At 37.2% G+C, this 27,806-nt stretch overlaps 1 protein-coding gene across 3 annotated transcripts; it reads left to right on the plus strand.

Annotated features, from left to right (window-relative positions):
• The first annotated feature begins 1,066 nt into the window (after positions 1–1,066).
• On the plus strand, positions 1,067–27,806 carry LOC149851287 (ARM REPEAT PROTEIN INTERACTING WITH ABF2-like). Of its 3 annotated transcripts, XM_089999782.1 has the most exons (19): positions 1,067–1,422; positions 1,705–1,862; positions 2,114–2,289; positions 2,389–2,509; positions 4,149–4,223; positions 4,296–4,390; positions 4,566–4,641; positions 4,766–4,873; positions 12,648–12,776; positions 12,872–12,940; positions 13,192–13,251; positions 13,489–13,612; positions 13,703–13,842; positions 13,943–14,006; positions 14,104–14,183; positions 25,400–25,464; positions 25,610–25,727; positions 25,818–25,942; positions 27,545–27,806. In XM_089999782.1, exons 1-19 carry the CDS (start codon positions 1,188–1,190, stop codon positions 27,633–27,635), a joined length of 2,109 nt encoding a protein of 702 aa, XP_089855908.1. In that variant the 5' UTR covers positions 1,067–1,187; the 3' UTR covers positions 27,636–27,806. The 3 variants fall into 3 exon arrangements, with proteins under 3 accessions (XP_089855908.1, XP_089855916.1, XP_089855925.1); XM_089999790.1 differs by lacking the exon at positions 12,872–12,940; XM_089999799.1 differs by lacking the exons at positions 13,943–14,006; positions 14,104–14,183.

Consider the following 27,806-nt stretch of genomic DNA (forward strand, 5'->3'; position numbering starts at 1 on the left):
AATAGAAAATAAAAAACAATTACGAAGCAAGCTTATAGCGAGTGTGCGACGTCCCACCACAAGGAGACGTGCACATACAGCCATAGTGACAAACATTTTTATCGACAAAATCTCATTTTTCAAAAACTTGCGACAAATTTAATTTTTTTCATAAATCTTGCATTTTCCAATGCTTTTTTAGCAAATCCAAACGTGCTTGACATGATGAATTTGCTAGGAATCAACCATTGGATCATGTATTTTGGATGAAAAAATTGATTTTTGAATGCTTGAATATTTATGAAGAATATGAGCCATTGATTGTAAAGCCTAAAAAAAATTTCATTTATGCATCAAAATCAGATGATTCAAGAAAATGTTCTTATGAAAGCAAATATGTAGATCACATCCTTACAGTTAGATTCAAGAGAAAAAAATAACAAAAAATTAGGGTTCACACATTAATTCTCATATTTTCAGTTTCCACTCTTAAAGTATATATATATATATATATATATACACACACGAATAATTGACAGATTAAGCACTTTTTTTTTTATAATTTGTTATTTAAATTTTCACTAATATGCTTTCAGACTCAAAGAGCAAGTTTGGAATCAAGAAAAACTCTCACAGGAAAAATTGATTTTGCCAATGAGAATTGAGAAGTCTTGATATAATAAATTTTCTAAAATGAAATTTTTTCACTTGTTTGGGTTGCATGAAAAAAATAAAATAGAAAATTTTAAAAAATGAGAGGAAAGGAGGGTGGTGGAACTTCCTATCAAAATTTGTACTTTTTAGAAAAACTCTTTTAGAAAAAAGATTCTCCCGTTTGTGAGTAGGAAAAACTGTACGTTTTTTCTCTCCATTTTGTATACATTTTCTTACGTCTTTCCCACTTCCTAACGTGCCCAATGGGACAGGCCTGATGTGGGAAACACCACTTTGGTCCTTTTCGTAGCAGAAACTAGGGGCTCCGTTTTCCCTCCACTTTTTTTCCCTCCCCGTTTTCAGACCCCTTTTCCGCCATCTGATTTTCAATCCCGGCGATATAAAGCCAAAAAAAAGAAAGAAAAGAAATTCGGAACCATCTCCCTCTCTCTGGTGGCGCGCGCCCATTTCTCTCGTCTCCCTCCCAATTCGTTGTTCCAAACAGTCATCGGGTCCCTCCATCTTCGTCTTCCTCGCCCTTGCTCCTGGTTGGCATGGAGCAGTTAGACACGGAGAGGAAGGGCCAAAAGAGAAAACTGGAAGACGAGGATGACGGGCAACCGGCGCATCCGAGCGGCGGTTTCGTCTCCCTGGAAGCCGATCACCCTTCGCTCGAGTCTCAGGTCAAGGCGCAGGTCCAGATCCTCAACACCACCTTCTCGTGGAAGGAATCCGACCGATCCGCTGCGAGGCGCGCTACCCACATCATCGCGGAGTTGGCTAAGAACGGTACTATGTCGCCCTCCTTTTTCTTTCAATCCTTTCTCGGCCCTAATCGTAGGATTCACATAGGGTTTTACTAGATTCTTTGGGTTCTCCGTTTTTTTCCGTCATTCTTGCATAGGAAAATGTCACAAGAGGGAAATATCTGCTATTTGTTCTCTCACTGTAGTTTGTTTTCCTCCCCAAATCCATTTCTTGATACATCTCTCTTTTATCTTCTTGGATGTCTAAGCTTCAGTTAGAATGAGAGAGTTGGTACTTTGTTCTTATGTCTATTACACGATGCAGAGGATCTTGTGAATGTTATTGTCAATGGAGGAGCTGTTCCTGCCCTAGTTCGTCACCTCCAGGCTCCTCCTTCCAGAGAAGACGACGATTTACACAAGTATTCTGAGCACGAGGTCGAAAAGGGAAGCGCCTTTGCCCTCAGCCTCCTCGCCGTGAAGGTAAAACCTCTTCACTCTCACTAGTTCATTATATTGAAGAGCAAATGTTCGTTACAAGTTACAGCCTTCTCTGTGACAACCCACGTTAATTGGTTGTCTCAGACGAAACGATCCCATATGTTCGTCTGTTACTCGATTTCTTGATTTGCATAAAGCCTTTGTTTTGAATTTCTTGTTTTATATGCACATTGTTTTCTCGCAATTAATTCGCTCCTGCTTGGTTCACGTTCGGGTGAAAACTGTGTAAATAGCCTGAGCATCAGCAACTTATAGCTGATGCTGGGGCTTTACCTCATCTAGTGGCGTTGTTGAAGAGGCACGCCAAAAGTTCAGGCCACAACCGTGCTGTCAATGGTGTCATACGAAGGGCTGCTGATGCAATCACGAATTTAGCCCACGAGAACAGCTACATCAAGACTCAAGTCAGGTTTGTGTTCACATTTCTCTGCCAGAAAATCTCTTTGTCTGGCTTCTTTTTCATCTAGGAGTCAAGAAAAGACCCTGAGAGACATCCTTTGTTTGCTAGGATTGAAAAGGGGATCCCTCCTCTTGTTGAACTGCTTGAATTCAATGACACCAAGGTGCAGAGGGCAGCAGCAGGAGCTTTGCGAACACTAGCATTTAAAAACGAGGGTAACAAGAATCAGGTATACTTATATTTTAAATATATTCACACACACACACAACCTATCTATACTACCTCATGAAGATTTTCACATATAAATGGAAAATGTTGGCTTCCTTCGGGTTACTGCATCCTCTTTTAGAAACCACTCGTTTCTTCACATTTTATTTGTTTTTTGTATAAATCAAGGCCTATGGATATGATCTATATGGTTTGCTCAGTCAAAATATCATCATGCTATATAAGCATATAATCCATCATTCTATAATGCCGCAACCCATTGTACCTATAATGGACTTAGCATTTTTTTTTGTTTTTTATTTCATTTTTTGCTTTTGTTAAATTTAACTTCATAATTGTGATCTATATGCTCCCTTTAGTAGGATTTAGCTTTTGGATCTATAAAATCCAATGTGTGTGCAAGTTTTTTCTGATGATGCAAAAATTGCTAACCATAAATGCACCAAAAATTCCCTCCCAACACAAAAATTGTGTTTTTTCTAGAGTTACTGGAAGCTTCATAGATAGGTGGGAAGCGCGCTTTCCCGAAACTCGCTTTGGAAGCGTGAAACTCCTCGCTTTTGAAACTTGATAGAAATATCGATTCTGCGACACTTTTCCTATGCTTTCCACACGTTTCTTTTCTTCTTTCCTACACGATTTGTATACGTTTCTCTCACGCTTCTTTTTATGTTTTCCATGTGCTTCCTTTCATGCTTCCAGCTCACTTCTCATGTACTTTTTTCAAATTGGCAACCATCATTTTTTGATTTCGAGAAAAAAAAATCAATTCTTACACTACAAAATCATAAAATTTAAGAATAATCATTTTTATTTCTTTATCTTTTGATTTATATTTTGCTTCCCATTTGATCCTACATCACTTCCTCTTTTATTCCTATTTCACTTTTAAATTTATTCCTTTCTTCCCGCTTCTTATAAATTTTAAAATACCTTCTCGCTTCCACTTCTCGTCCCATTTCCCGCTTCCGCTTACTAATCTGGTAACCTTGGTTGATTCACTTAAAAGCATGATCCATGGCTTAATTCTTATTAGATCAACCATGCTGAAGACATCTACAAGGTTTGATCGAGTTGACATGGCCTGTATCATGAGATCTCAACTAGATTGTATCATTATAGGCAGAGAGTATGCAAATTACCAAGTATGTGAACTGATTGGGCATTTCTGGTACCTGTTTTTTTTTGCTTTTGCAAATCTGTCCCTGCATTTGGCATGGCTCATTTGATATCAATTGACTGTTGGATTGTGTTTTTGATAAAAAATATGACCTTTAAGGCTTTAATATTGCAAAAACTTTGGGTCACTGATTTTCAATCACTTTAAAAATCTGACTGTGTTGTAATGGGACAATCGAAAAGCCAATTCCTTTAAAATCAATCATGTAGAAAACATCCATGCAATCATATTTAAAAAAAAGAAAAAAACCCTCCAAAAACTTGGTTCATATGGGAGTTTGCAGGATTTCAGTAGAGACGATTGCATTACTATATATGTATGTATGTTTAGTTATTGCATGGGTCCACATGTGCATGCATTAGTGTGTGTTCTGTTGAAGTTGTTAATTTCTCCTGTTGTGGTGCCTTTGCTTGATTCCCTCTGGCTCTCTAATTGATTATGTTTTGTCATTATTGTATAGATTGTGGAATGCAATGCACTCCCTACCCTGATCTTAATGCTTCGTTCTGAGGATGCTGCTATTCATTACGAGGCGGTAAGCTTCTACACATTTTGCACACCTGATCATCATCTTTGAGACTCTTATCAACAAGAAACAATGTTTTAGGTTGGCGTGATTGGGAATCTGGTCCATTCATCTTGCAGCATAAAAAAAGAAGTCCTCCTTGCTGGGGCATTGCAGCCTGTTATTGGGTTGTTAAGGTATTTGTTGGATTTCACTTGTCTTCATCTTTGTTCATGCAAGCAAGTTCTTTCAGCTCCTTCTCTATGTACTAGATAGAGCATATTGTTCAGAAGTCAAATGCAAGATAGACCTGTCGATTTTAAATTTTTTTATGTGAAAGACTTGTGATTGTGCTAATCTGGTTAACAACAGCTCCTGCTGCTCAGAGAGTCAAAGAGAGGCAGCTTTGCTACTTGGGCAGTTTGCTACAACAGATTCAGAATGCAAGGTGATCTATTGACTGATTGCTTTGTCCTTTTCCTTTGTGGGGTTAATATCCCATAGCAATCTGTCTTCATCCTTGTTTACTATATCATAAACTTGTAGCTTTCCTAAGCTGTATGAGTTTTCAGGTTCATATTGTGCAGAGGGGTGCAGTCAGGCCTCTTGTTGAGATGCTTCAATCTCCAGATACACAACTGAAGGAGATGGCGGCCTTTGCACTAGGAAGATTGGCACAGGTTATTTCTTTCTCTGGATTTAACATTTGTTTCCTACGTTTGGAAACAAGAAAAACTCTCATAGGATTTTTTTTTGCCTATGAGAAGTTTTGATATGATATATTTTCTAAAATGACATTTTTTCACTTGTTTGGGTAGCATGAGAAAAACAAAATGAAAAATATTAAAACAATGAGAGAGAGGAGTGGTGGTGGAGCTTTTCCGGCGCGGGTTTTTGGGATGTTGGTTGTTGCTGTTGTTGTTGGTGGTGAGATGGATGGTGGTGGAAAATCATCTTGAGGGGGCGGTGGTGATGCCGTTTTTCATGAGGTGGGTGGTGATGGATGTTGGGGGGAGGGCATTTTTTCGGGAGGTGGGTGGTGGTAGAAAATCATCGTGGGGGTAGTAGTGAAGCTTCTCTGATGCATTTTTTTGGGAGGTGGGTGGTAGTGGTGGTGAGATGGACGGTGAAAAATCATGGGGATGGCAGTTTTCCGGAAGTTGGGTGATGGTTGTGGTGGGATGGATGGTGATGGTGGTGAGATGGATGGTGATGGTGGTGAGATGGAGAGGGCTCACAAAATTTTCCTGAAAACATTCTTCCCCCCCTTCAGGAATGTTTCATATAAAAAATGTACTTTTTAGAAAAACTCTCTCAGAGAGAAATTTTCTCTCATTTGGAAGGGTAAGAAAAACCGTACAGATTTTTCACTTTGTATCACTTTTCCTACTTCTTTCCCACTTCCAAACGTGCCCTTATACTGAATATTGACAGTTTTTTTGTTGTTTGACTTAGCTGCATTTTCACTAGGCACAAAACTTAATGGGCTTTTTTGTTTTACAGTAAAAGAGGAAATTTATTAAAATTGCATAATATAAGGTGCGGCAGGATGCACCACATTTAAGATAAAAAAGGGAATGGTTAGCACATGGATCCATAGCTATGCCTTTGCCCACTCTACACACTCCTATCGACACAGAATTTATCATCAGCTTACTGTGTTAGTTTAAGTTCACTTTCCCTTGACTGCATTTTAATTGAGTGCAAACTGCAAAGGTTCATACTCCCATTGGTTTCTTTTTGTTGTTTCCATCAAGTAGAGAAAAACTATATTGTTACATTGGAGATCACAACTTTATGAGTTCAATGAAAAATAAGAACAATAGGAAGAGGTTAAAGATGGCATATGACTGCTGAACTCATAATAATTAAAAAAAGCTCAAGTTTTGCATTTTACCAAACTAAATGGGAGGATTGGCTTGCCTCTTGGCTAGGGCAAGCTTAAATTTCTTTTATCTAGTGCTTGCTTCCGAGATTGAGGACACAAATCTTCCATTCAACCTAGGGATTTTTGTTGATGCCAACCTCAACCTGATATTGTAAAAACATAGGAACTTGTATTGGAAGGGCCCTGGATATGGGTGTATTGTATTGTATCATGTGGTATTGTAATATACGAAAAAATCCATTGAAAAATTTAAAAAAACACAAAAAATCAATGAAAATTAAGGAAAATCGTAGAATATAATAGAAAAAAACCAAATTTAAGCATTATGATCAATTAAGCAAAGATATGCGTTACTAAACATGCAAAATGATATGTAACAACTAACAAAACAAAACATTTGCTATTAAAGGGTCACATTAAACAACAAAACTAAAAAAAATCCAAATCTACCCAAAATTATAGATCACAATGGAAACAATAATAAAAGGATATTTTTCTAAGCCATTTTCTCACTCATGTAGCTTTTGGCCAAAATAACCATTGCCTTTCTGAAGTTCAACGCATGCTTACCGGAAGGTTCTACCTATCTTAGGAAGCTGGAAGCTAAGCACTTCCCAAACTTGGTTCTCTTATCATGAGAAACATGCTTCGAAAAACATCAAATTTTCCAACACAAAAATCAAATTTCACTAAGATAATGCATTTAAATAATCAGTGGGTTGTGAATTGTGATTCCTAAAATAATATTTTCTTTTTGATAACGAGGAACCCTTGCCAAAGCAGGATATAACTTATCTATTATAATTAAATTTAATAATAAATCTTAAATAACAATATATTTTCTTTAACTTCTTAAAATATTGTGCAATTTTGATGAAACTTCTTAATTCACTTCCTAAATGCTTCCTATTAACTTCTCGGTTCCCATTTCACATGTACTTAGAAACCCCTCATTTCTCACTGCCACTTCCATCTTTGGCAACCTTGTTTCAACTTTTATTTCAGCCTCCAGCTGCTTCTAATTTGCATCATCATTGAGGACACTTGGCTCTTCTTCTACTCACTCATCTAATATGTCAATGATGTTGATGTTAATGGGGTGATAGCAGCTTCTATGTCGTCTCCTTGATTTTTTTTTTTGTATTTGTTTGCAACATTAATAAAATTATAATACTTACATATATGTATATAAAAAATAAAAAAAAATCAAATTTGATAACATATATCATGAGATTACTTTTGCACCTTAATCAAATGTTATAGGCGTGAATGCCATGTTTCTTTTCTTTCAGGTGATGTTCTAGAAAAACTCCAATTTCTCTTGCACTTAGTTGCATTCTCCCCGTGGCTCAGGGCACGTTTGAAAGCAAGAAAAGATCTCATAGGGAAAGAAAATTTTGCCTATGAGAACATTTGATATGACAAGTTTTCCAAATTTTTTTTGCTTGTTTGTGTAGCATGAGAAAAACGGGCTGGAAAAGTACAAGGAAATTTTTTGCTTGTTTGTTTGTGCATGAATTTTTTTTCCTAAAATATTGCTTGATGAAAGTATCGCTTAAGGCAAACCTGATATTCAGCTTCATTGTTTAACCAATCATGGATTAAGTTCCCCTTGTACCATAAAAACAACAGCGGAGGAGGAAGAAGGGGGAGCTTCAAGATAGCATAAAGGAGTTAATTGAAAGAAAAAAACTTGAAAAAATTATGCATTGAATAAATAGAAAGAAGAGCGAAAGTTAGCTATAAAATCAATTGAAAAAAAATTACATGAAAAGGTTATAAAGAATATTTTGATTCTCGAGGAATTTCCTTTTAATCATGAAAATTTTGAGCAAATCAGTAAAAAAGAGTGAAAAGAAGTAATCTCAAAACACAAAATTGTTATAAAAACATATGAAATTCCTCACATAAGCATTTGATCGAACAAATGGCGTGCATAGGTAGGTGACAAAGGTGAAAAGAGTTGAAACAATTGAAAAAAACCAAAATATCAGATACAAATGAGGGAAAACAAAGAAAAATAATGAAGAATTCAATGAACTCCACTACTCCCCATTCGCCGACCTTCCATCCTCCATCTCGATTGTGCCTTCCATACTACCAGTCAGAGAAAAAAAAACATGGAATAAGAGAGAGGAAGGAGGAAAGATGAGAGAAGAGAGAGAGGTGGGCAGGCGAAACTCATTGGAGTTCGGGCAACGATGCTTGGGGCTCGGGTGTTGCTGTTGTATGTCTCACCGTGGAACCTGTCATTAGAGGAGGAAGAAGGGGTGCGTCTCTCGCTGGAGAGAGAGAGAGAGAGAGAGAGAGAGAGAGAGAGAGAGAGAGAGAGAGAGAGAGAGAGAGAGAGAGAGAGAGAGAGAGAGAGAGAGAGAGAGAGAGAGAGATTCCTCCATCCCCTTAGGTGGAGGGAAATGTTTCCTATAAAAAATCATACTTTTTTCAAGAACTCCCTTTGAAAATTTCTCTTTCGTTTGGAACGGTAGGAAAAACTGTACTTTTTTCTTTCCTACCTTTTTCTCACTTTCAAATGTGCCCTCAATGTCATTGTCCACCAAACCTATTACACTACTAATGTGAGCCAAAAAAAAGAATTCAAAGTATCAGCTTATAATTTATAAAGTTGAGGTTCTATGTCACATGGGTGCGTGTGCGATACGGGTGCGACGCAATTTCAAAATTTTTGAACACGGGGACTCAGCTATATATATAAATTTTTTTAAATATATATATATATATATATTAAAAAACTATAAAAAATGATTTTTTAGTTTTTTGCCCTAAAAAATAAATGAATATAGACTCGGTCAAAGTTGACCAAGTCTATAAAGTGGACAGACTCGACCTAGGTGCATTGACCGAGTCTGCCCCGTGTCTGAAGTTGTATTCGTGTCGACGTGGGTTCGTCGACCCCCCTAGCCGAGTCCGTGTGACATAGGTGAGGTTTATACAAAAAACATAGTTAAATACTATGTCACATAGGTGCGGGTGCGGAGATGCGGCACTTTAAAAAACTTGGGTGCGGGGGTCCGAGAGGGTATATATATTTTAATATATATATATATATAACTTATCCATAAAACAAGCTCCCAATAAAAAAATCTGTTTTTCACCATAAACAATAAAAAATTTAGAAGTATTGCTTAATCAAATTTTTAATAGGGTATTGCTTAATCAGATTTGGATTTATTTTATTAATGCATTTAATACAAAAGTTTGACCTACTTGGTTCTCCCCAACAACAACAACAACAACAACAACAACTACTACGCCTTCATCCCAAAACAATTGGGGTCAGCGATATGAACCAAAAAAAGAAATTCATTTTGGGTCTTCCACATGAATCCTTTTCCTCCAATCATTTCTATCCAATGCCATGTCCTCGGTGAGGTTCAAAGCATTCATATCCTTTCCTATCATCTCCATCCAAGTTTTCCTAGGCCTACCCCGACCTCTTTTAACTAATATATTTTCCCATTTCTCCAACCTTCTAACGGGAGCATCATAAGGCCTTCACCGAATATGTCCAAACCACCATAAACGATTCTCTCGCATCTTATTTTCAATGGGTGCAACACCTACCTTCTTACGTATCTCCTCGTTCCGAATCTTATATTTTATTGTATTTCCACACATCCATCTAAGCATCCGCATCTCATCTACACTCATTTTTTGAATATGATGTCTCTTGGCAGCCCAACATTCCGTACCATATAGTAAAGCGGGTCTAATAGTCGTCCTATAAAACTTTCCCTTCAACCGCAATGGCATTCTACGATCGCACAACACTCCAGTTGCACTTTTCCATTTCATCCACCCAACCTTTATCCTATGATTTACATCTCCATTAATTTCTCCATACTTTTGAATGATGGATCCCAAATATTTGAAATAATCATTCACCGGTATTTCTTGCTCACCAAGCTTCACTACACTCCCATTACTACTTCGTTGCTTACTAAACCGACATTCCATATATTCAGTCTTACTCTTACTCAACTTAAAACCTCTAGCTTCCAATGTCTGTCTCCATAATTCTAACTTAGCATTAACCTCAGCTCTAGACTCATCAATCAAAACAATATCATCAGCAAACAACATACACCACGGTACATTTTCTTGAATTGATCTCGTAAGCTCATCCATCACTATCGCAAAAAGGAAAGGGCTTAAAGCAGATCCTTGATGTAACCCAACCGTTATCGGAAAATTGGTTGTCACCCCTCCACAAGTTCGGACATTGGTTACTACTCTTTCATACATATCTTTAATTATACTAATGTACTTGAGAGAAACACCTTTCTTCATCATTGTCCACCAGAGAACGTCCCTAGGTACTCTATCGTATGCCTTCTCTAAATCAATAAAAACCATATGCAAATCTTTGTTCTTCTCTCTATATCTTTCAATAAGTTGTTTAAGAAGATGTATAGCTTCCATAGTTGATCTTCCAGGCATAAAACCAAATTGATTCTCCGATATCATGACAACCTTCCTCAACCTAGACTCAATCACCCTCTCCCAAAGTTTCATAGTATGACTCATGAGTTTTATACCACGATAGTTTGTGCAATCTTGTATATCACCCTTATTCTTATATAAAGGCACCAAAGTACTCTTCCTCTACTCATTAGGCATCTTATTTGTTCGCCAAATCAAGTTAAAAAGATTTGCATTTAATACAAAAGTACATTTAATACAGAATCCTACCTACTCAGTTCTTCCCATTTAATATAGAAATTCATTCCAATGCAGTTTTCACTTTTTTTTATTAATGCATTTATGACAAAGCTCTATAAAAAATATAAAAGAATGTAATGGCTCGACCTTTTATGACAAAGCTTTTTTAAAACAGTAAAAGAATGTACATGGCTCAAAACATTTAATGCACAACTTTTTAAACTTTCAAAGCTTTGTATATGGGACAACACTTTAAATAATTAAATTTTTTAGTGTAATTATTTTGGACAAAAAATAACCTTGGGTGCGGGTTGACCGCATCCAGGGTCACATTGACCACACCGGATGCAAACCCGCGTCGCTTCTCGTCGATGCGGGCGACGCGACGTGGGTGAGGCGGCTTCTATGTCGAGTCCTTGTGACATAGCTCAAAACATTTAATGAACGTTTCAAACTTTCAAAGCTTTGTATTTGGGACAAAACTTTAAATAATTATAATTTTTTAGTGTAACGATTTTGGACAAAAATAACCCTGGGTGCGGGTCGACCGCACCCCGGGTCACATTGACCGCACTGGGTGCGGCACCCGCACCCGCGTCACGTCGGCCTCTATGCCGAGTCCCTGTGACATAGGTTAAATACGACTGAATTTCAAATGTATAACTGGTCACAGCAAGTTGCATAAATGGATCATACTTCCAAAGTTGAGATTAAGAGAAGAATTCTTCATTTATTGAGCATTAGGGTTACAAAGGCTCTCATCAGGGTCAACCTCTCAGCGAATAAAATTCTATGACTAAACAACCCCTAGTGGTTATATTATTACATAAGAACAAGGGCAAATAACAAAAAGACTAAAGGACTAAAACAGAAAGAACTACTCAAGCTATTTACATTCTATACAACATTAGAATGCTGCTTATCTCCTTTCATAGTCTGTAAATTAACTCTCACAATTGACTGATGTTTTTGATTGAAAATTTTCATCTGTTACTTTATTATGAGACTTTACTATCTCTTACTTTGTTGCATTTTCTCAAGAAGGAATTGATAGTTTAAACAAATTAAAGCGATACATATATATTAAACTAAAGACCTTAAAAGATGTGAAAAATAAATTAAATGATTTCCTTAATATTTGGCTCCTAATACCTAAATTGTTTGTAATAAAAATTACCATATTTTCCTTCAAAGTATAATGATATAATGTATTAAATGTTTAAAATAACAACTTAAATATTGTTTTTCTTGTGAGAATATTTTCAAAATATCATCACTGGGACAGATACTATAGAAGCAACAACACATGTATCTCTTTTACATGTAATTCTGAAATCATTTGGGTGCTCGAAATTATTGCTATGGTATCAGGATGTTTCATAATACATTACTAAAGTTCATTTATCAGTACTTGAAAAAGATTGGCGCTTTTCATCATGTCAGAAGTTATTCCTTCCAATTTTGGGTAAAACTTCTTGTGGAGATTGTTGACTTTTTTCATGTTGTGCTGACATTGAATGTTAGATTTCGGTGAGAGAAAGAATTATTTTATCCTCTGATAGAACCAGGAAGCTCTCAATATTGTTACTGGTGACTAAGATGTTCCTTGTTTATCCCATCAACCTCAAAAGAGTTCTCAAACTTTCTTTGATTTTCAGATCAATCGTGTATCTTATGTCAACTTGTCAACCACACAAGCTCTACCATCAGTTTTGATGCCTCCGTTAATCTTTATTTCATCTTGATGCAGTTGCACTGTTTTAAGTATTGAGGGATATGAAGCCTTTTTGTGTGCTTTTACTTGCTTGCAAACTGTTTTAGTCTTTAAACAAATTTATAAACATCTTACTCGACCATGTAAATTGATTCTTTTCGTCAATTATCAGAATACACATAACCAGGCAGGAATTGCTCATGATGGAGGTCTAATGCCATTGCTAAAACTTCTTGATTCAAAAAATGGGCCTTTGCAGCATAATGCCGCATTTGCTCTCTTTGGTCTTGCAGACAATGAGGTATACTTGTGTTAAATGTTTAATATCAGCATTTGGTTCTTCATTTGCTGGCATGAAGTAAAACTGCCAATATACCATGGGTTTCCAATTTGCAGGATAATATCTCAGATATTGTCAAAGTGGGTGGTGTTCAAAAGCTGCAAGATGGAGATTTCATTGTTCAAGTAAGTTGGTTTGCTCATGTCTTCGCGAAAGAGTTGTCGTTTTACTGGACATATTTTGCATCGTATTGTTTTACAGTTTTACTTGTTTTAAAGGTTCTTTTTTTGTAGTTTTTCTCGACCATATGTATCTCAGTCTGTTGTTTTACTTGTCATACATGATTTTTGTTCTTTTCTAAGCCAGCATAGTTGATTAAAATTACAATTACAATGGGGGAAGTATGCTCTGTTGATTTTTGTGTTCATCATCTCAGGCAACAAAAGATTGCGTTGCAAAGACTTTTAAAAGATTAGAGGAGAAGATTCAGGGAAGAGTGAGTTTATTTTCATTCTTTCAAGTATCGACCAAATTGCCTGTTCCCTTGCTTTCTGTTAAACCATGAATGGTTCTCTCCATTTATACCAGTGTCGGGTACTTTTGTTACGTTTTATGCTAAATCAGGGGCCTATATGCTCCTTTTATATTAAATCAAGTTTCATTTCTCAATTAGCTTTGGTGTCTTGCATCAATTACTTTAGTCACTTGTTTAGATGATCTTTTCAATTTGTAGGTGTTGAAACATTTACTGTATCTGATGCGCATATCAGAAAAAGTAGTTCAAAGACGAGTAGCATTGACCCTTGCTCATCTTTGTTCCGCTGATGATCAAAGGTCAATTTTCATTGATAACAATGGTATGGTAGCTGGAACCTGCATTGTTTTTCATGCGATGCCTCTTGAGTTAGTTTCTAATGTATGGCTTGATATCTATCTCTTCGTTTCAGGACTGGAAATACTTCTGGGTCTTCTAGGGTCTGCCAATTCAAAGCAGCAGCAGGATGGAGCAGTTGCTTTATGCACATTAGCTAAGAAGGCAATGTCACTTTCTCCCATGGATGCAGCTCCACCTTCACCAACTCCACAGGTGCATAGTTTTCTTATTTATTCTCTCATGCTGTATACATGCATCACCACCTAGCTTGGGATATTAATCCTGTTGACATTAGAAATAATCTTTGCTGCAGGTTTATTTGGGCGAACAATATGTAAATAATGCCACTTTATCTGATGTTATCTTCTTAGTTGAAGGTTGGATATGCTTCTTGTTTTTTTGGATTTTAACTTGATTCAATGCTGCTTGTCTACGTTAATAGAGTGGATCATGGATATATATATTTTGTTTCAGGTAGGCGTTTCTATGCACATCGTATTGCTCTGCTAGCTTCATCAGATGCATTTCGAGCAATGTTTGATGGTGGTTATAGGGTGCGTTGACATTTTGACCTGTATTTTTCAGATATTTTTCCTTTTCAATCTAACAAAGTTCAACTGTCTGTCTACTTTTGCATGCTGTATCCTTGAGTTCTTCTTGGGTCTATATAAAGTGTGGCTTTTAAGGGTGCCATTAGAGCTGCTAGAAGGCATACAACTTTAGTGCTTTTAGCTTAAATAAGCCTCAAGACCTATGCCTAGTTCACCAAGGTTGATTGTGTCGTGTCTATTGATCATCATACCATCTGCATCTACAAATAAAGAGAGATATGAGAGATCCACACAATGAAGAACTTCATTACAATGAGTTAAGGCTAACATGATCCTTATGAAGGTCCACATCTCTAAACCTTTTCTTTATGTCTAAGCCCTTAGAAAACTTGTCATTGACATACATGATAAAAGACATCAACAACAATGAAGGAGGACAAGATGATTGCGCAAGAAAACTATTTCTCATTTCCTTTTAGGGTGTTGCAATGTATGGGCAGTCGATCCCTTTAGCAGTCAATCCCTTTAGTTATAAAATTTCTAGACAAAAATGCTCCCATATTGCACATTATTGACCTTCATAACACTAGACTGATATTGGACAAAATTGTCCATATACATAAAAAGGATCACGTCTAAGTCCTCTATAATATGTACCTTAGCTCTTTCCCTCAAACCGTGATAATGTGAAGGCAACCATGTTGAGTTTGGTAAGGAATGTCTGAAACGAGTTAGTAGACAAGCTCTTTTTAAATAAATCAACTTGTTGGGTAGAAGCAATGTAGGATGACAATATAATGCCCTCCAATTATGTTCTTCAAATAAAGTGACAATCTATCTCAATGTGTTTCATCATTTCATGAAATTGTATATTCTTGATAATGTGGATTGCACTTTGATTGCCACAATATAGTGATAGTCCTTTTTCTCAAGTTCACACCCATATCTTCAATTAGTCATATCAACCAAACTATTTCTGCAATGATTTGAGCCATGGCTCTATACTCAACTTCAGTTATAGATAATGCAATCCTTTGTTGCTTAATCTTCAAAGAAAATGCAAAAGTATGAAGTAGAATGTCTATCCTGAGATGCGCCTCCAAAGTTAGAACCACAATAGGCTTTCAACTCCAATGCTGAGGAAGCAAAAAGGAACAAGACAGTGCATGATATCTCTAATGTATCTAATGATTTTAAAAGTTGCTGCCAAATATGCTGGCCTCGGTGTACTAAAAAACCGACTCACCACATGAATTGCGAAGGTGCCCAGATTACCAAATGTCTATACATTGTGGGATCATCAAAAGGCTCTCCATTTGCATGGCTCAGTTTGCAATTTGCCTCCATGGGTGTATCAACACATTTATTATTCAGTTGGCTGGCCTTGTTTATTAATCAGATGCATACTTATGGCATGACAACTATGTAGTCAAAAGCGCTAGGCAGTGCCTACTCGGTAGATCCCTAAAAAAACTAGTCGAGGACTAGGCGGGACTAGTCGGTACTTCAATTATAATATAAAAAAGTACACAAAATATACATAAAAATATGTTTAATTCTTTTACTAATAAGATGTTTTTGAAATGAGATGATGATCTTCCAAACACGAACTGAGATTCGAAATGATGTCTTAACAAGACATTTAAGCATAACCCTTAAGAAGGGTATAAAATGAAACAAAAAAGAAATAAAAATATTCTTATATTGAACAAGGAGAAAGCAATGCTTAAGAAGCATTTTACATACACAGTATGAGAGAGGGAGAGAATGAGGGACTCAATAGAGTCGTTGGACTCCGTCCAACGGTTCTAAATAGAGCCGTTAGACTAGAGTCCAATGACTCTATTGCTAGTCAAGTCTTAACTAAGACTTGACTAGTTATGCCATTCTAGTTCAAATTGAACTAGATGACAAATACAAAAATAGAAAAATAAAAATTATAGAAAAAGAAAAAATATTATATATATATATAATAATATAATATTATATATATATATATATATATGTTTACAAGTTTACATTTTAACACTCCTCCTCAAACTTACAGTACAATGAGCGAAAATTTATCTAAGAGAAAGTGAAATCGGGGAGCAGCGAGAGGCTTTGTAAAGAAGTCTGCTAACTGATATTCTGAAGTAACATATGGCAGATCAATTGTCTCACGTAGACATTCCTCTCTGACGTAGTGACAATCCATTTATAAAAGGAAACAAAAAAGAAGTAAAAATATTCTTTTATTGAACAAGGAGAAAGCAATGCTTAAGAAGCATTTTACATACATTACAAGAGGGGCTGTACCCCTATATATACACAATATGAGGGAGAGAATGAGGGACTCCCTATATATATTGCTTCAAGACACTAGATTGTGACCAATATAAACACAATATCCAGAGACATATCATCTCTCATCTGGATCCGCTGCCCAATTTGCATCTGCATAAGTGATGAGTTCATGTCCTTTTATGTAGGTTATCGTTCTTGTGATAAATAAGTCAGTCTCCTATAGTTTCTTTTAAACCGCGTAAAATGCGCTTCACAACTTCCATATAACCTTTCGTTGGAGCATGCATAAACTGGGATACCTGATTAACAACATAAACTATATCAGGTCTGATAAAAGACAAATACTGCAGATCTGAAGTCCCAGTGATCACAATGTCATCAACATATATAAGAAGTGTAACGATGTCTGTCGTCTGGTAAATAAAGAGCGAGTGGTCCAGAGAGCATCTTCTAAAACCATAGCCTTGAATTTGCATGGAGAAACTTTCAAACCATGAACAAGACTCCTTTTTCAACCCATATAGGGATTTCCTTAGCTTGCACACCCAGGCAGTAGGATCTTTCTCGGCATACCCAGGAGGTTGCTCCATATATACTTCCTCCTTTAAAATTCCATGCAAGAATGCATTTTTAACATCCATCTCGCTAAGCTTCGATCCTCGGTCGACTGCTAAGGATGTGATGACACAAATTGTGCCCATTTTGACTATCGGATTAAAAGTTTCATCGTAATCTTCACCATATTGTTGCGTGAATCCAGAGGCAACAAGCCGCACCTTATATTTGTCAATACTTTCTTCGGGCTTATATTTTGTTTTATAAACCCATTTTGAGCCAACTACATTCTTTCCTTTTGACCGAGGTACTATTTCCCAAGTTTGACACTCATGAAGAGCTTTCATCTCTTCATTCATAGCCTCAATCCAATGATGGGATTGAAGAGCTTGATTAAAACAAGTGGGTTCATTCTGTTTTGTGAGCTGAGATATAAACAACTGAAAATCAAGAGAAAAGGTCTCATAACTCACTCATCGCTGAATAGGATGCCTGATGCGTGACGACCTTTGAGCCGGATCATTAAAGATGATTTCCACATCCCTTGGCCTTGTATTTTTGTCCCTTCTAGTGTAGATCTGTCTAGAGAAGCGTTCAACGGGAGGTGGCTCAACTGAAGATGGCTCGACATGCATCTGCGAGTCATCCAACTCCCTACTCAAGTCAAATGAAGGATAAGTCGCCTGACATGTCTCTCCTGTATTGGCAAAAAGATCTGCGCTCATCCATGGATCATATACCTCTACTTCTCGAGATGGCAACTCTTCGGTGTTATTGATCTGAAAATTCTGCTCATCAAAAACAACATTCCTAGAGGTCCTAATATGTTTTGTAGCAGAGTCATAGCATCGATAGCCTTTGTATTCATCTGCATACCCAACAAATTTGCAGTTAATGGCCTTGTCCTGAAACTTATTTCGCAAAGATGAATCAATATGCACATAACATACACAACCAAAAACACGCATCTCATCAAAAGAGAGATGTTGCCCAAATAAAGTATAATAAGGGGATTTCCGATCCAGAAGTGCTACAGGAAGACGATTTATGACATGAACAGATGTGTGAAAAACTCTTGTCCAAAGACTAATGGGCACGTTGCTGTCATGTAACATGCTCATCGCACTTTCGACAATACGCCTGTGTTTCCTCTCTGCAACCCCATTTTGTTGAGGGGTATGGGGGCAAGAAACTTGTCGACTTATTCATTTATTTCGAAGAAAGGCAATAAACTTGTTCGATGAATACTCTCTTCCACCGTCACATTGTAAATACACAATATCATAGAAAAACTTTGTTTTGACCATCGAATGGAATTCCCGAAATATTTGGAAAACTTCGTGCTTATGTTTCAAAAAATATATTCAAGTATAGCGGGAATAAGAATCAATAAATATAACATAGTAACGACAATTGATTTGCCATGTATGTAAAATGCTTCTTGTAATGTATATATAGGGGTACAACCCCTCTTGTAACTCTATTCAGCATAGCAGAACGAAGCATATTGAGATTGATCAACATTTTATACGGCAAAAAGCCGAGATGAAAAGATAGAACTACGTTATGTTCGAACAGAAGATCAAGTGGCAGACTTGTTTACCAAAGGGTTAACATCACGTCAATTTTGGCTATTGAAGAGCAAGTTGTACATGCTCCAAAACCATGTACAACTTGAGGGAGGGTTTTAAAATAGAGCATGCATATGGATCTGGATCCAGATCCATATGCATGTCAATCCTTTTACTATGCTGTTGACGTCTTTTTCATTAATGACATTTTTGTAATATGATTGTTGTGGTGTGATATTTTAGTCTCCATGGTAAAAGTGTTTTAATATAAAGAGATTAGGGCTTGGAGGTGGTTTTAGCTTTTGCCGCCTAGCCATTATGCATCTCACTCTCTCCCTCTTCTCTATTTTCTATGCAGTCTGAATTGTGGAATAAACCCCTCACAGTATCTCATAGTAAGAAGGCATTTTTTACATCTAACTGGCTCAAATGCCATCCATAATCAACAACCAAAGATATAACAAGCTATATTGTTCCCATTTTAACTATATGATTGAAAGTTTCATCATAATCTTGCCCATATTCTTGAGTAAAACCTCATGCCACAAGTCTTGCTTTATATTTCTCAATACATCCATCGGGTTTATACTTAATCTTATAAACCCATTTGTATCCAACAATATTTTTCTTCTCAGGTCTAGGAATAATTTTCTAGGTTTGGCATTCATGTAAAGCTTCCATCTCTTCATTCATAGCCTCTATCCATTTATGTGATTTAATGGCTTGATAGAAGTTAACAGGTTCATCATGCTTCTCAACTTGTGATATGAACAACTGAAAAAATTATCATAGCTAACCCTTCTTTGAATAGGATGACGTATTCTTTTCGATCTTCTTAATGGAGGTTGAATCATACTCTGTGCGACAGAGACTGTGACATGACATGATCTCTTTCTCTTTGAGCATAAACTTGACCAGAGAATCTCTGAAATTCTTTAGGTCTTTCATTTTTCGAAGTATTTGGAGATTCAAGATTCTGATCGTTTGAGTTCAATTCTTCACAAAAAGGCTGACAAGAGCCCTTTTCTCCTGCTAACAATTCAACACTCATCTAGGGATCATAAACTTCAATATTTTGAGGTGAGTCCTTCTCTTGAGACAATAATGTGCTCTCAAAATTATGTTCATAAAAAAACAACATTTCTAGAAAACTTGATGCGTTTAGTTACATGATCATGACATCTATATCCTTTATAATCATCCGTATATCCAACAAACCTGCACTTCACAACTTTATCCTGAAATTTATTTCTCAGAGACTTGTCAATATGAACATAGCAAACACAACCAAAGTTACACAAGTCATTATAATCAGGATGTTTTCTAAAAAGAGAAAAATATGGAGACTTGTTCTCAAGAATTCCCATGGGCAGGTAGTTAACTACATGAACTGCGGCGTGAAAAGCTTCTGTCCAAAGATAATATAGGAACATTACTATCATGAAGCATGCTCATGGCATTCTAAACAATATGATGGTGTTTCCGTTCAGCCACTCAATTTTGTTAAGGAGAATGCGGACAAGACACTGGTCTACTTATCCCATTATTTAGAAGAAAGTTAACGAAGTCATTGGAAGAATATTTACCTCCACCATCACATTGAAAATATACAATATTAGAGGAAAAACAATTTTTAACTAGTGCACAGAAGTCCTGAAATAATCTAAAAACTTCGGACTTGTGTTTCATGAAGAATATCCAGGTGAAACGAGAATAATTGTCTATGAATAAAACATAATATTGACTTCTAGATGAATAACATACTGGAGCTGGTCCCCATACATTAGAGTACACAATTTCAAAGGCTTTCAAATCTCTTTCATTAAAAAGATTAAAAGGAAGAACATGACTCTTATATAACTGACAACTTGAACACTTTTTAGCATCCAAAACATGGTGCATACAAGACTTTGAAATCAAATTTTTGACACAAGTTTCCTAATAAAACCATAACTACAATGACCCAAACGACTCTGCCACAAATGTGGCTTATTACATTGAGAAAGACTATAGACATCTGGATGACAAGATTTAACACTCTGAGATGCTGGTTCCAAAAAATGTGACTTCAAGGTAGAAGATGAATGAGATGTAGGATCCTCCTTGAAGATATACATGTTTCCTTGTCGTTCTTCCTTAGCGAACGTCTCCTTCGTGTGAAGATCCTTAACATACACAGAAGAGTGATTGAATTCGACAGAAGAATTTGTATCATCAATAAGTTTGGATACAGAAACAATATTCTTTTTAATGTTAAGAGCAAGAAGAACATTTGACAGACTATGAGAAGTATTAGACAAAAGAATTTGTGCACTTTCAATATGAGAAATGTGATGATGTGTGCCATCTCCAGTGACTATACTACCTTTTCTAAAATAAGGGGATAAATTCGAGAGCTTACCAGCATTACCTGTAACATGAATTACTGCACTAGAATCCACGTACCATTCTCTTTGCTCATTTTGCTTAAAACTCATCTGAGATAAAGTTGCCAGATAAAGTTGCATATCTTCAGTGAGTTTCTGGCCCTCAGTTTCTCTTTTGTTTCTTGCTTTATTATTCTTTCCTTTGTTTTGGGGATTAAACCAACAATCAACTTTCATATGTCCTTTCTTGTTACATAGAAAGCACGTAGGTACCCTTCTCTGATTCGTTGCATTAAAAAATCCTGGTGGGCTTGGAGTAGGAAGAATGCCATGACCTTTTCCCTGTCCAAAACGACTACGTCCTCTACCACCTTGAAAACTGCGACCTCAACGTCCAGAACCTTGAGACATATCTAAGGCCAAGGCACTATGTGTATCTGAACGCACACCACCTTTAGTCATATTCTTTATGCTCATCTCATACTGAAGGAGTTTAGCTTGAAGATCTTCAAAATTAGGTAACATTGGCAGGATCGATAACGATGTAGAGAGAACATGATATTCTGGGCCTAGTCCATTAAGAGTTTGTTGTACTTTTTTCTTATCAGAAACTGCACTTCCAACAATGGCAAGCTGATTTGTAACAGACTTCACCTTTTTTAAAAACTCCATGACTGTCATTGAGCCTTTTTGAAGGGTCTGAAACTCCCTTTTTAAAAATAAGATTCTTGCTTCTAAAATTTGAGAATATGTTTGTGCAAGCTTGTTCCATAGCTGTCCAGCTATACAATCGTTCGATATGGATATCAATACTTCTTGCCTGTCACATGGGTGCGGGTGCGGGTGCGGGGATGCAACACTTTAAAAAACCTTGGGTGCGGGAGTGTGGCAAAAATAATATATATATATATATATATATATATATATATATATATATATATATATATATATAAAAGGGGGGTTCAGAGAAGGCATACGACAGAGTACCTAGGGATGTTCTCTGGTGGACAATGATGAAAAAATGTGTTTCTCTCAAGTACATTAGTATAATTAAAGATATGTACGAAGGAGTAATAACCAATGTCGGCACTTGTGGAGGAGTGACAACCAATTTTCCTATAACGGTTGGGTTACATCAAGGATCTGCATTAAGCCCTTTCTTATTTGCTATAGTGATGGATGAACTTACGAGATCAATTCAAGAAAATGTGCCGTGGTGTATGTTGTTTGCTGATGATATTGTTTTGATTGATAGAAATGATTGGAGGAGCAAGATTCATGTGGAAGACCCAGAATGATTTTCTTTTTTGGTTCATATCGCCTACCCCAATTGTTTTGGGATGAAGGCGTAGTAGTTGTTGTTGTTGTTGGGGTTCGGGGTTTCCCCTCGGCACGGGTCCCCTGTCCCATAAAAAATTATCTGCTTTTTGTGTACATCTCGACCATTGATCTTAAGAGATAGATGGCCGACAAATGAGTGGGGTCCACGTGAATGAGTTCAACGGTGGATGTGGCGCCCAATAGGAATGGACGGCTCTGATTTGATCTGTGCCACCCGCCTTCCCGCCTTAAACCCAACAAAGTCTGGTGGAGGCTTAAGAGAGATATACGAAAAGAAATACTTCAGTGGGTCCACGTATTTCTTACACACGTGGAAGCAATTTATTGGGTGGTCGGTGATTAACCGAGAGCGAGGGCGTTTTATTCAGCCTCGGGGTCTGCTCTTCGGACAAGACCGCTAAAGATTTCTGGTTTTCAAAAGTGGGTTTCGAGAGAGGGAGAGTGAAAACCGCCGATCTCCCACCCCTATAAAAGCGCGTGAGAGAGAGAGAGAGAGAGAGAGAGAGAGAGAGAGAGAGAGAGAGAGAGAGAGAGAGAGAGAGAGAGAGAGAGAGAGGCCATTCCGGACGACGATCGGAAGGTAACGTCGGAATCTGAGGCTTCCGATGAATCTCTGACGGGAGATCGGGGGTTGCTCCTTCGTTTGGATCTCACAAATTTTGCTCTTTCGTGCTTCTTTGCTTTAGATCCCTATCTCAACGAGGAGATCGTTGCGCGTAGCGTTTTCTCCAGGGTTTCGGGGATGGGAAGGGGGAAGATCGTGAACAGGAGGATCGACAACACGACGAGCCAGCATGTGACGTTCTCGAAGCTGAGAAACGACTTGCTGAAGAAGGCGAGGGAGTTGGCCATCCTCTGCGATGCCGATGTAGGCCTGGTCATCTTCTCCAGCACGACGAAGCTTTACGATTTCCTCACCGTGTGCATTGACCGCACCCAGGGTCAGGTTGACCGCACCAGCACCCGCATCGCGTCGCGTCGCGTCGCGTCGACACGGGTGTGACGCCTGTCTGGCCGAATCCCTGTGACATAGCTTCCTGCGATAGCGTGAAAATAATGTATGCAGCCAAGGCCTGATCTCTCTTCATCCATGCAGTAAATCCAGGATTTGGAATATATTGAACTGATGCTTCTCCTTTGTCATCCTTTGTTTCTTGAGAAACAAACTGAGGTGAGACTGAAATTGATCCATGTAGATTGCTCAAAAAGATCTTGGCTCCTTATGAAAGGAACAATTTGCCTCTTCCAAGTTGGAAAATTAGAGTGATTGAGCTTTTCAGAAACAAACTGACTAAAAAAAGTTTGAAGAAAGGCCAGCATAGGTAGAAGAATCCATTGATAAAAAGGAAGAAGAAAGAAAAGATAAAGCTAAAAGGAGATACAAACAGATTCAGTCAAAAAACTAATTCGCAGCAACAAAAACTGATTTTGTGAATAAGTAGGAGAAACTGAAAATTTAATATAAAACATACTTTTTTTTTTAAAATTAAGGCACTATTCTGGACTCAGTCCGATTTCTGTTACCATGCCTGTTATCACGTCTCGGCAGGGGAGGGGCCGAGCCCCCGTCCCTGCTCCCTCTGATTTTAGGGGAGGGGCCGAGCCCCTCCCTGTTTTCGGCAGTGGAGTGGCCGAGCCCCCCACCCTGCTCCCTCTGATTTCAAGGGAATGGACGAGCCCCTCCCTGTTTTCGGCAGGGGAGGGGCCGAGCCCCCCACCATGATATATATATATATATATATATATATATATATATATATATATATATATATATATATATATATATTTTGCCGCACCCCCTCACCCGCACCCATGTGACATAGGATTTGACTGAAAATATGAGAAAATAAAGAAAGAAATAATGGATTCAACAATAGGAGAATGTCGACAAAAATGACTTGCTTCAGATCAGATTGCAGATTCCAAAATACAACAGATTTGGGTATTTAAAATACCTGAACAATAGAGATTTTCAGATTTGGGTATTTAAAATAAAGAAATTTTGATTTGACATCAAGGAGATTTTAGAGCTTAAAGAAAGCTTGACGTAAAAAAGGAGAAAATACCCTATTTGAGAAAAGAAAATAGAGAAGAAAAGGAATAACAAGGAAAGAAAGAAGATGAGAAGATTTAGAAAGAGATTGAAGGGAAGATAGAGATTCCAACTAGAAGAGAAAATTTCAGATCTTACTGGGCATACCTTTTGAAAGCAAACCGCAACCCTGCCCTGATACCATGAAAGAAATCTAATATAAGATTTATGGAAGCACCAGAGTTGCGTTTCTGCAGAAAATGAAGAGAAGGAGAAAGAGAGAGAGGGAGATGCTCAGAAAGAAAAAACGACAGCCACTGATGAAGAGGCATACCCTAATTCTATTATATGTAACATAGATTACAAAGGGTTTAAAATACAAACAAATAACAAGAATGCCATTACATAGAAAGAAACAAACTTAACATGATTAGACACACGGATCCAGATCCGGTGACGTCTAAATCACATTTTATCAGTTTCTAATATATTGCATCTGACTTTCTAATGCAGTATACTTCTTGTGTAAACCCTGTTTTATAATTGACTTGTTTTTAATGCAAGTTGTTGTTTTGGTTGTTGAACTGTAAGGCTGCCTTTTAATGAGCCCATGTATATTTGAGGATCGAATACTATTTATTGATGTTAAAGCTGTCACATCTTGGCAAAAAGGTCTCAGGATTTGTTAACTTGGGCTTTTGTTTGTCCTTTTCTATGGTGGAGTCTTTTGTGAGCGCAGGGTTCAATATAAAGTAGTCCGATTAGTTAAGTGAATATTGAAAATGTTTTCCATGTTTCACTATGATCTTTATTTGACATAGTTTTGTGTCAAAATTCTATGAATCTTGATGAATTTCCACCAACCTTCTACTTTTTTGGAACAAGGATAACATGCAAAAAATTCTTTTGTGGAGTCTAGTTGGTGGTTTTATTTTTTGGTGAAGTCTAGGTGGCTGCATTAGAGGAAAACTTAGAAATGTTGTAATGTGAAATGAGATTTAAATGGAAGATTTTTAGCTATTTAGCTTTTTCTACTAGTTTTTATGTGTTCATCAAAACTTCTTGCAGGAGAAGGATGCAAAAGATATTGAGATCCCCAATATAAGATGGGATGCTTTTGAACTGATGATGAGGTAATGTCTTGCTTGGTAATGATAATCATGTAGTGGTCAGAGGCTCTTCAGTTTTCTCTTTCTTCTCATGACTGTGTGGGGAGGATTTGTGAGTACCTTATCAGTGGGTTCTTTTCATTCTTGTTGTGTCCACATCCATCAACAGATTCATATACACAGGCACAACGGATGTGACTTTAGACATTGCACAAGACCTACTTCGAGCAGCTGATCAGTATCTCCTTGAAGGCCTTAAACGGCTTTGCGAATATGCGATTGCACAGGTAAACATGACATCTGAAAAAAGTTTGATGCTAGATATTTACTACTGAATCTGATAATGGACAAATTATCTATCTTCTCTTGTTGATCAGGATATATCTGTGGAGAGTGTTGCAAATATATATGAGCTTGCAGAGGCCTACCATGCCATATCCTTAAGGCACACATGCATGCTTTTTGTTTTGGAACAGCATGAGAAGATGAGAACTAGGGCTGGGTCAGTCTATCTCTCTCTCACACTCGCACTCACACACACACACACACTACCTACTACCTTATCTATCTATCTATCTATTTACTTATCTATCTACCTATCTATATGTATGAATGTATTTATGCATGTAATTACATATGTATGTATATAATATGTAAGTTTGTATTAAATGGTCCTAATTTGGTTAGGGATGGACCAATTTGTTTTCGGTGTTTCAGGTTGTCATGCTTTGGATCGGATTATTTTTCTGAAAAAACCTGCTTAAAAGCAAAACTCCTTTGGACTGAGATAAAAACATGATAGGAGAGAACCTATTTGTTGATGAAATCAATATACTTGAAGATTGCAGGAAAATTTAGGCTTAGAACTATGACATTGACACCGAGTGTTGAGATATTTCAACTTTGGAATATGGAAAAGTGAGGAACTCTTAGAGCCAATTTTGTGTAGTTTTTTGGTGTGGAATTGCATTTTTACTTCTACCAAGTGACATTTGTGGTTTTGAGTATCGAATTCCAAAAGTTTTACAAGAAGGCACTAGCTTTACAGTCTTTACAATAGCTGCAAGAGTATTGGTGGTGGTGAATGTGTTGATATATATAGTTCTGTACAATTAAGACTGGCGATAGCATGGTTTGGTTGTTGGACTCTGCATGTGTGATCACTGCATAATGCAACCGATCAGCAACCTGTTTTAGCGAATTTGCCATGGGTTGTGAATGGAATGAAGGTTTAATCACGAGTTTAGGCACATCTAGTTATTGAATTTTGGTTAGAGCACTAGTATTGGGTTGCAACAGACTGCTATCTTGAGGCCTGCTCTAGAGGTTTGCTGTATTGCCTTCACAATGGCTTGCTTATGAGCCATTTCTGTTGATTGATATGGTGCCTGGACCCTTGAAAACCAAGTGTTCTTATCTTCCTGAACTTGTTAGGGAAAGATCATGTTATCCTTATGTTATGCTTTTAAGCTCAGGCTTATTTAGCATCATATACTTACATGCACTAGGTAATGTCACACGTAACTGATATTTCCGGTGGTGGGCCCTTAATTTCATTCTTTGCTCACAAGAAATTGTATTCTTGCAATTATTTGAGACTTAATAATTTTGTCAAGTATTTCACTGCTCATTTGGAGAAAAATTATGTCATGTTACTTGTAATAGCTTGAAACAATATCAGAGACCAGTAGAAACAGTCTACTTGACAGATTTAGATGAGTTCATTGCGTCCAATTTCTCTTGATTTTCTATATACTCTGCATGGTTTGTTTCAATGTCGATGTTGAAGTGCAATTTTTTTTGGGAGGCCCTAGTTTTTCTTTAAATAAGCATGTTGAAGCACAATTATATGTGGTTGCAAGGCAGCCATATAACAGCAGGCTAGCTGCTAGTGTCCAGATGCACACATTGCTGCAGAAGAGCAGGATAAGATGGGAATTGGGAAACTTTATTGTGCTCCACAATGCAATATCCCTGCATTTTCCACTTTTTTTGGATAAGTGGATGCATCTTTAACACCCCTTTCAGAATTTTAGTTAACATAAGAGAATGCATTTTAAAAGAGAACAATGTAATATGAGATTTACGCCACAGCATTTTGCAGGCATGCAGAGCTAATTGAACGCATGATCCCTCAGATCCATGACTATTTCTATAGAATATTGCGGCCTCATCTTTGTAATTCTGTTGCATGAAGGGACCATTTGTTCCAATTTTTTCAGAAGTGTCCGAAGAGATGACAGATCATTTGTTATAATTGTTGCCAAGCTGATCAGGTGTTTTTGGTGTATTTCTACATGTACAATCCTGGTTACAAAAGTGCACGACTTGGCTCGAATGATATGAATAGCTGAATGTGATGTGCA

Source organism: Nuphar pumila, chromosome 1 (assembly GCF_984573655.1).
Source record: "Nuphar pumila chromosome 1, dmNupPumi1.hap1.1, whole genome shotgun sequence".
NCBI lineage: Eukaryota > Viridiplantae > Streptophyta > Magnoliopsida > Nymphaeales > Nymphaeaceae > Nuphar > Nuphar pumila.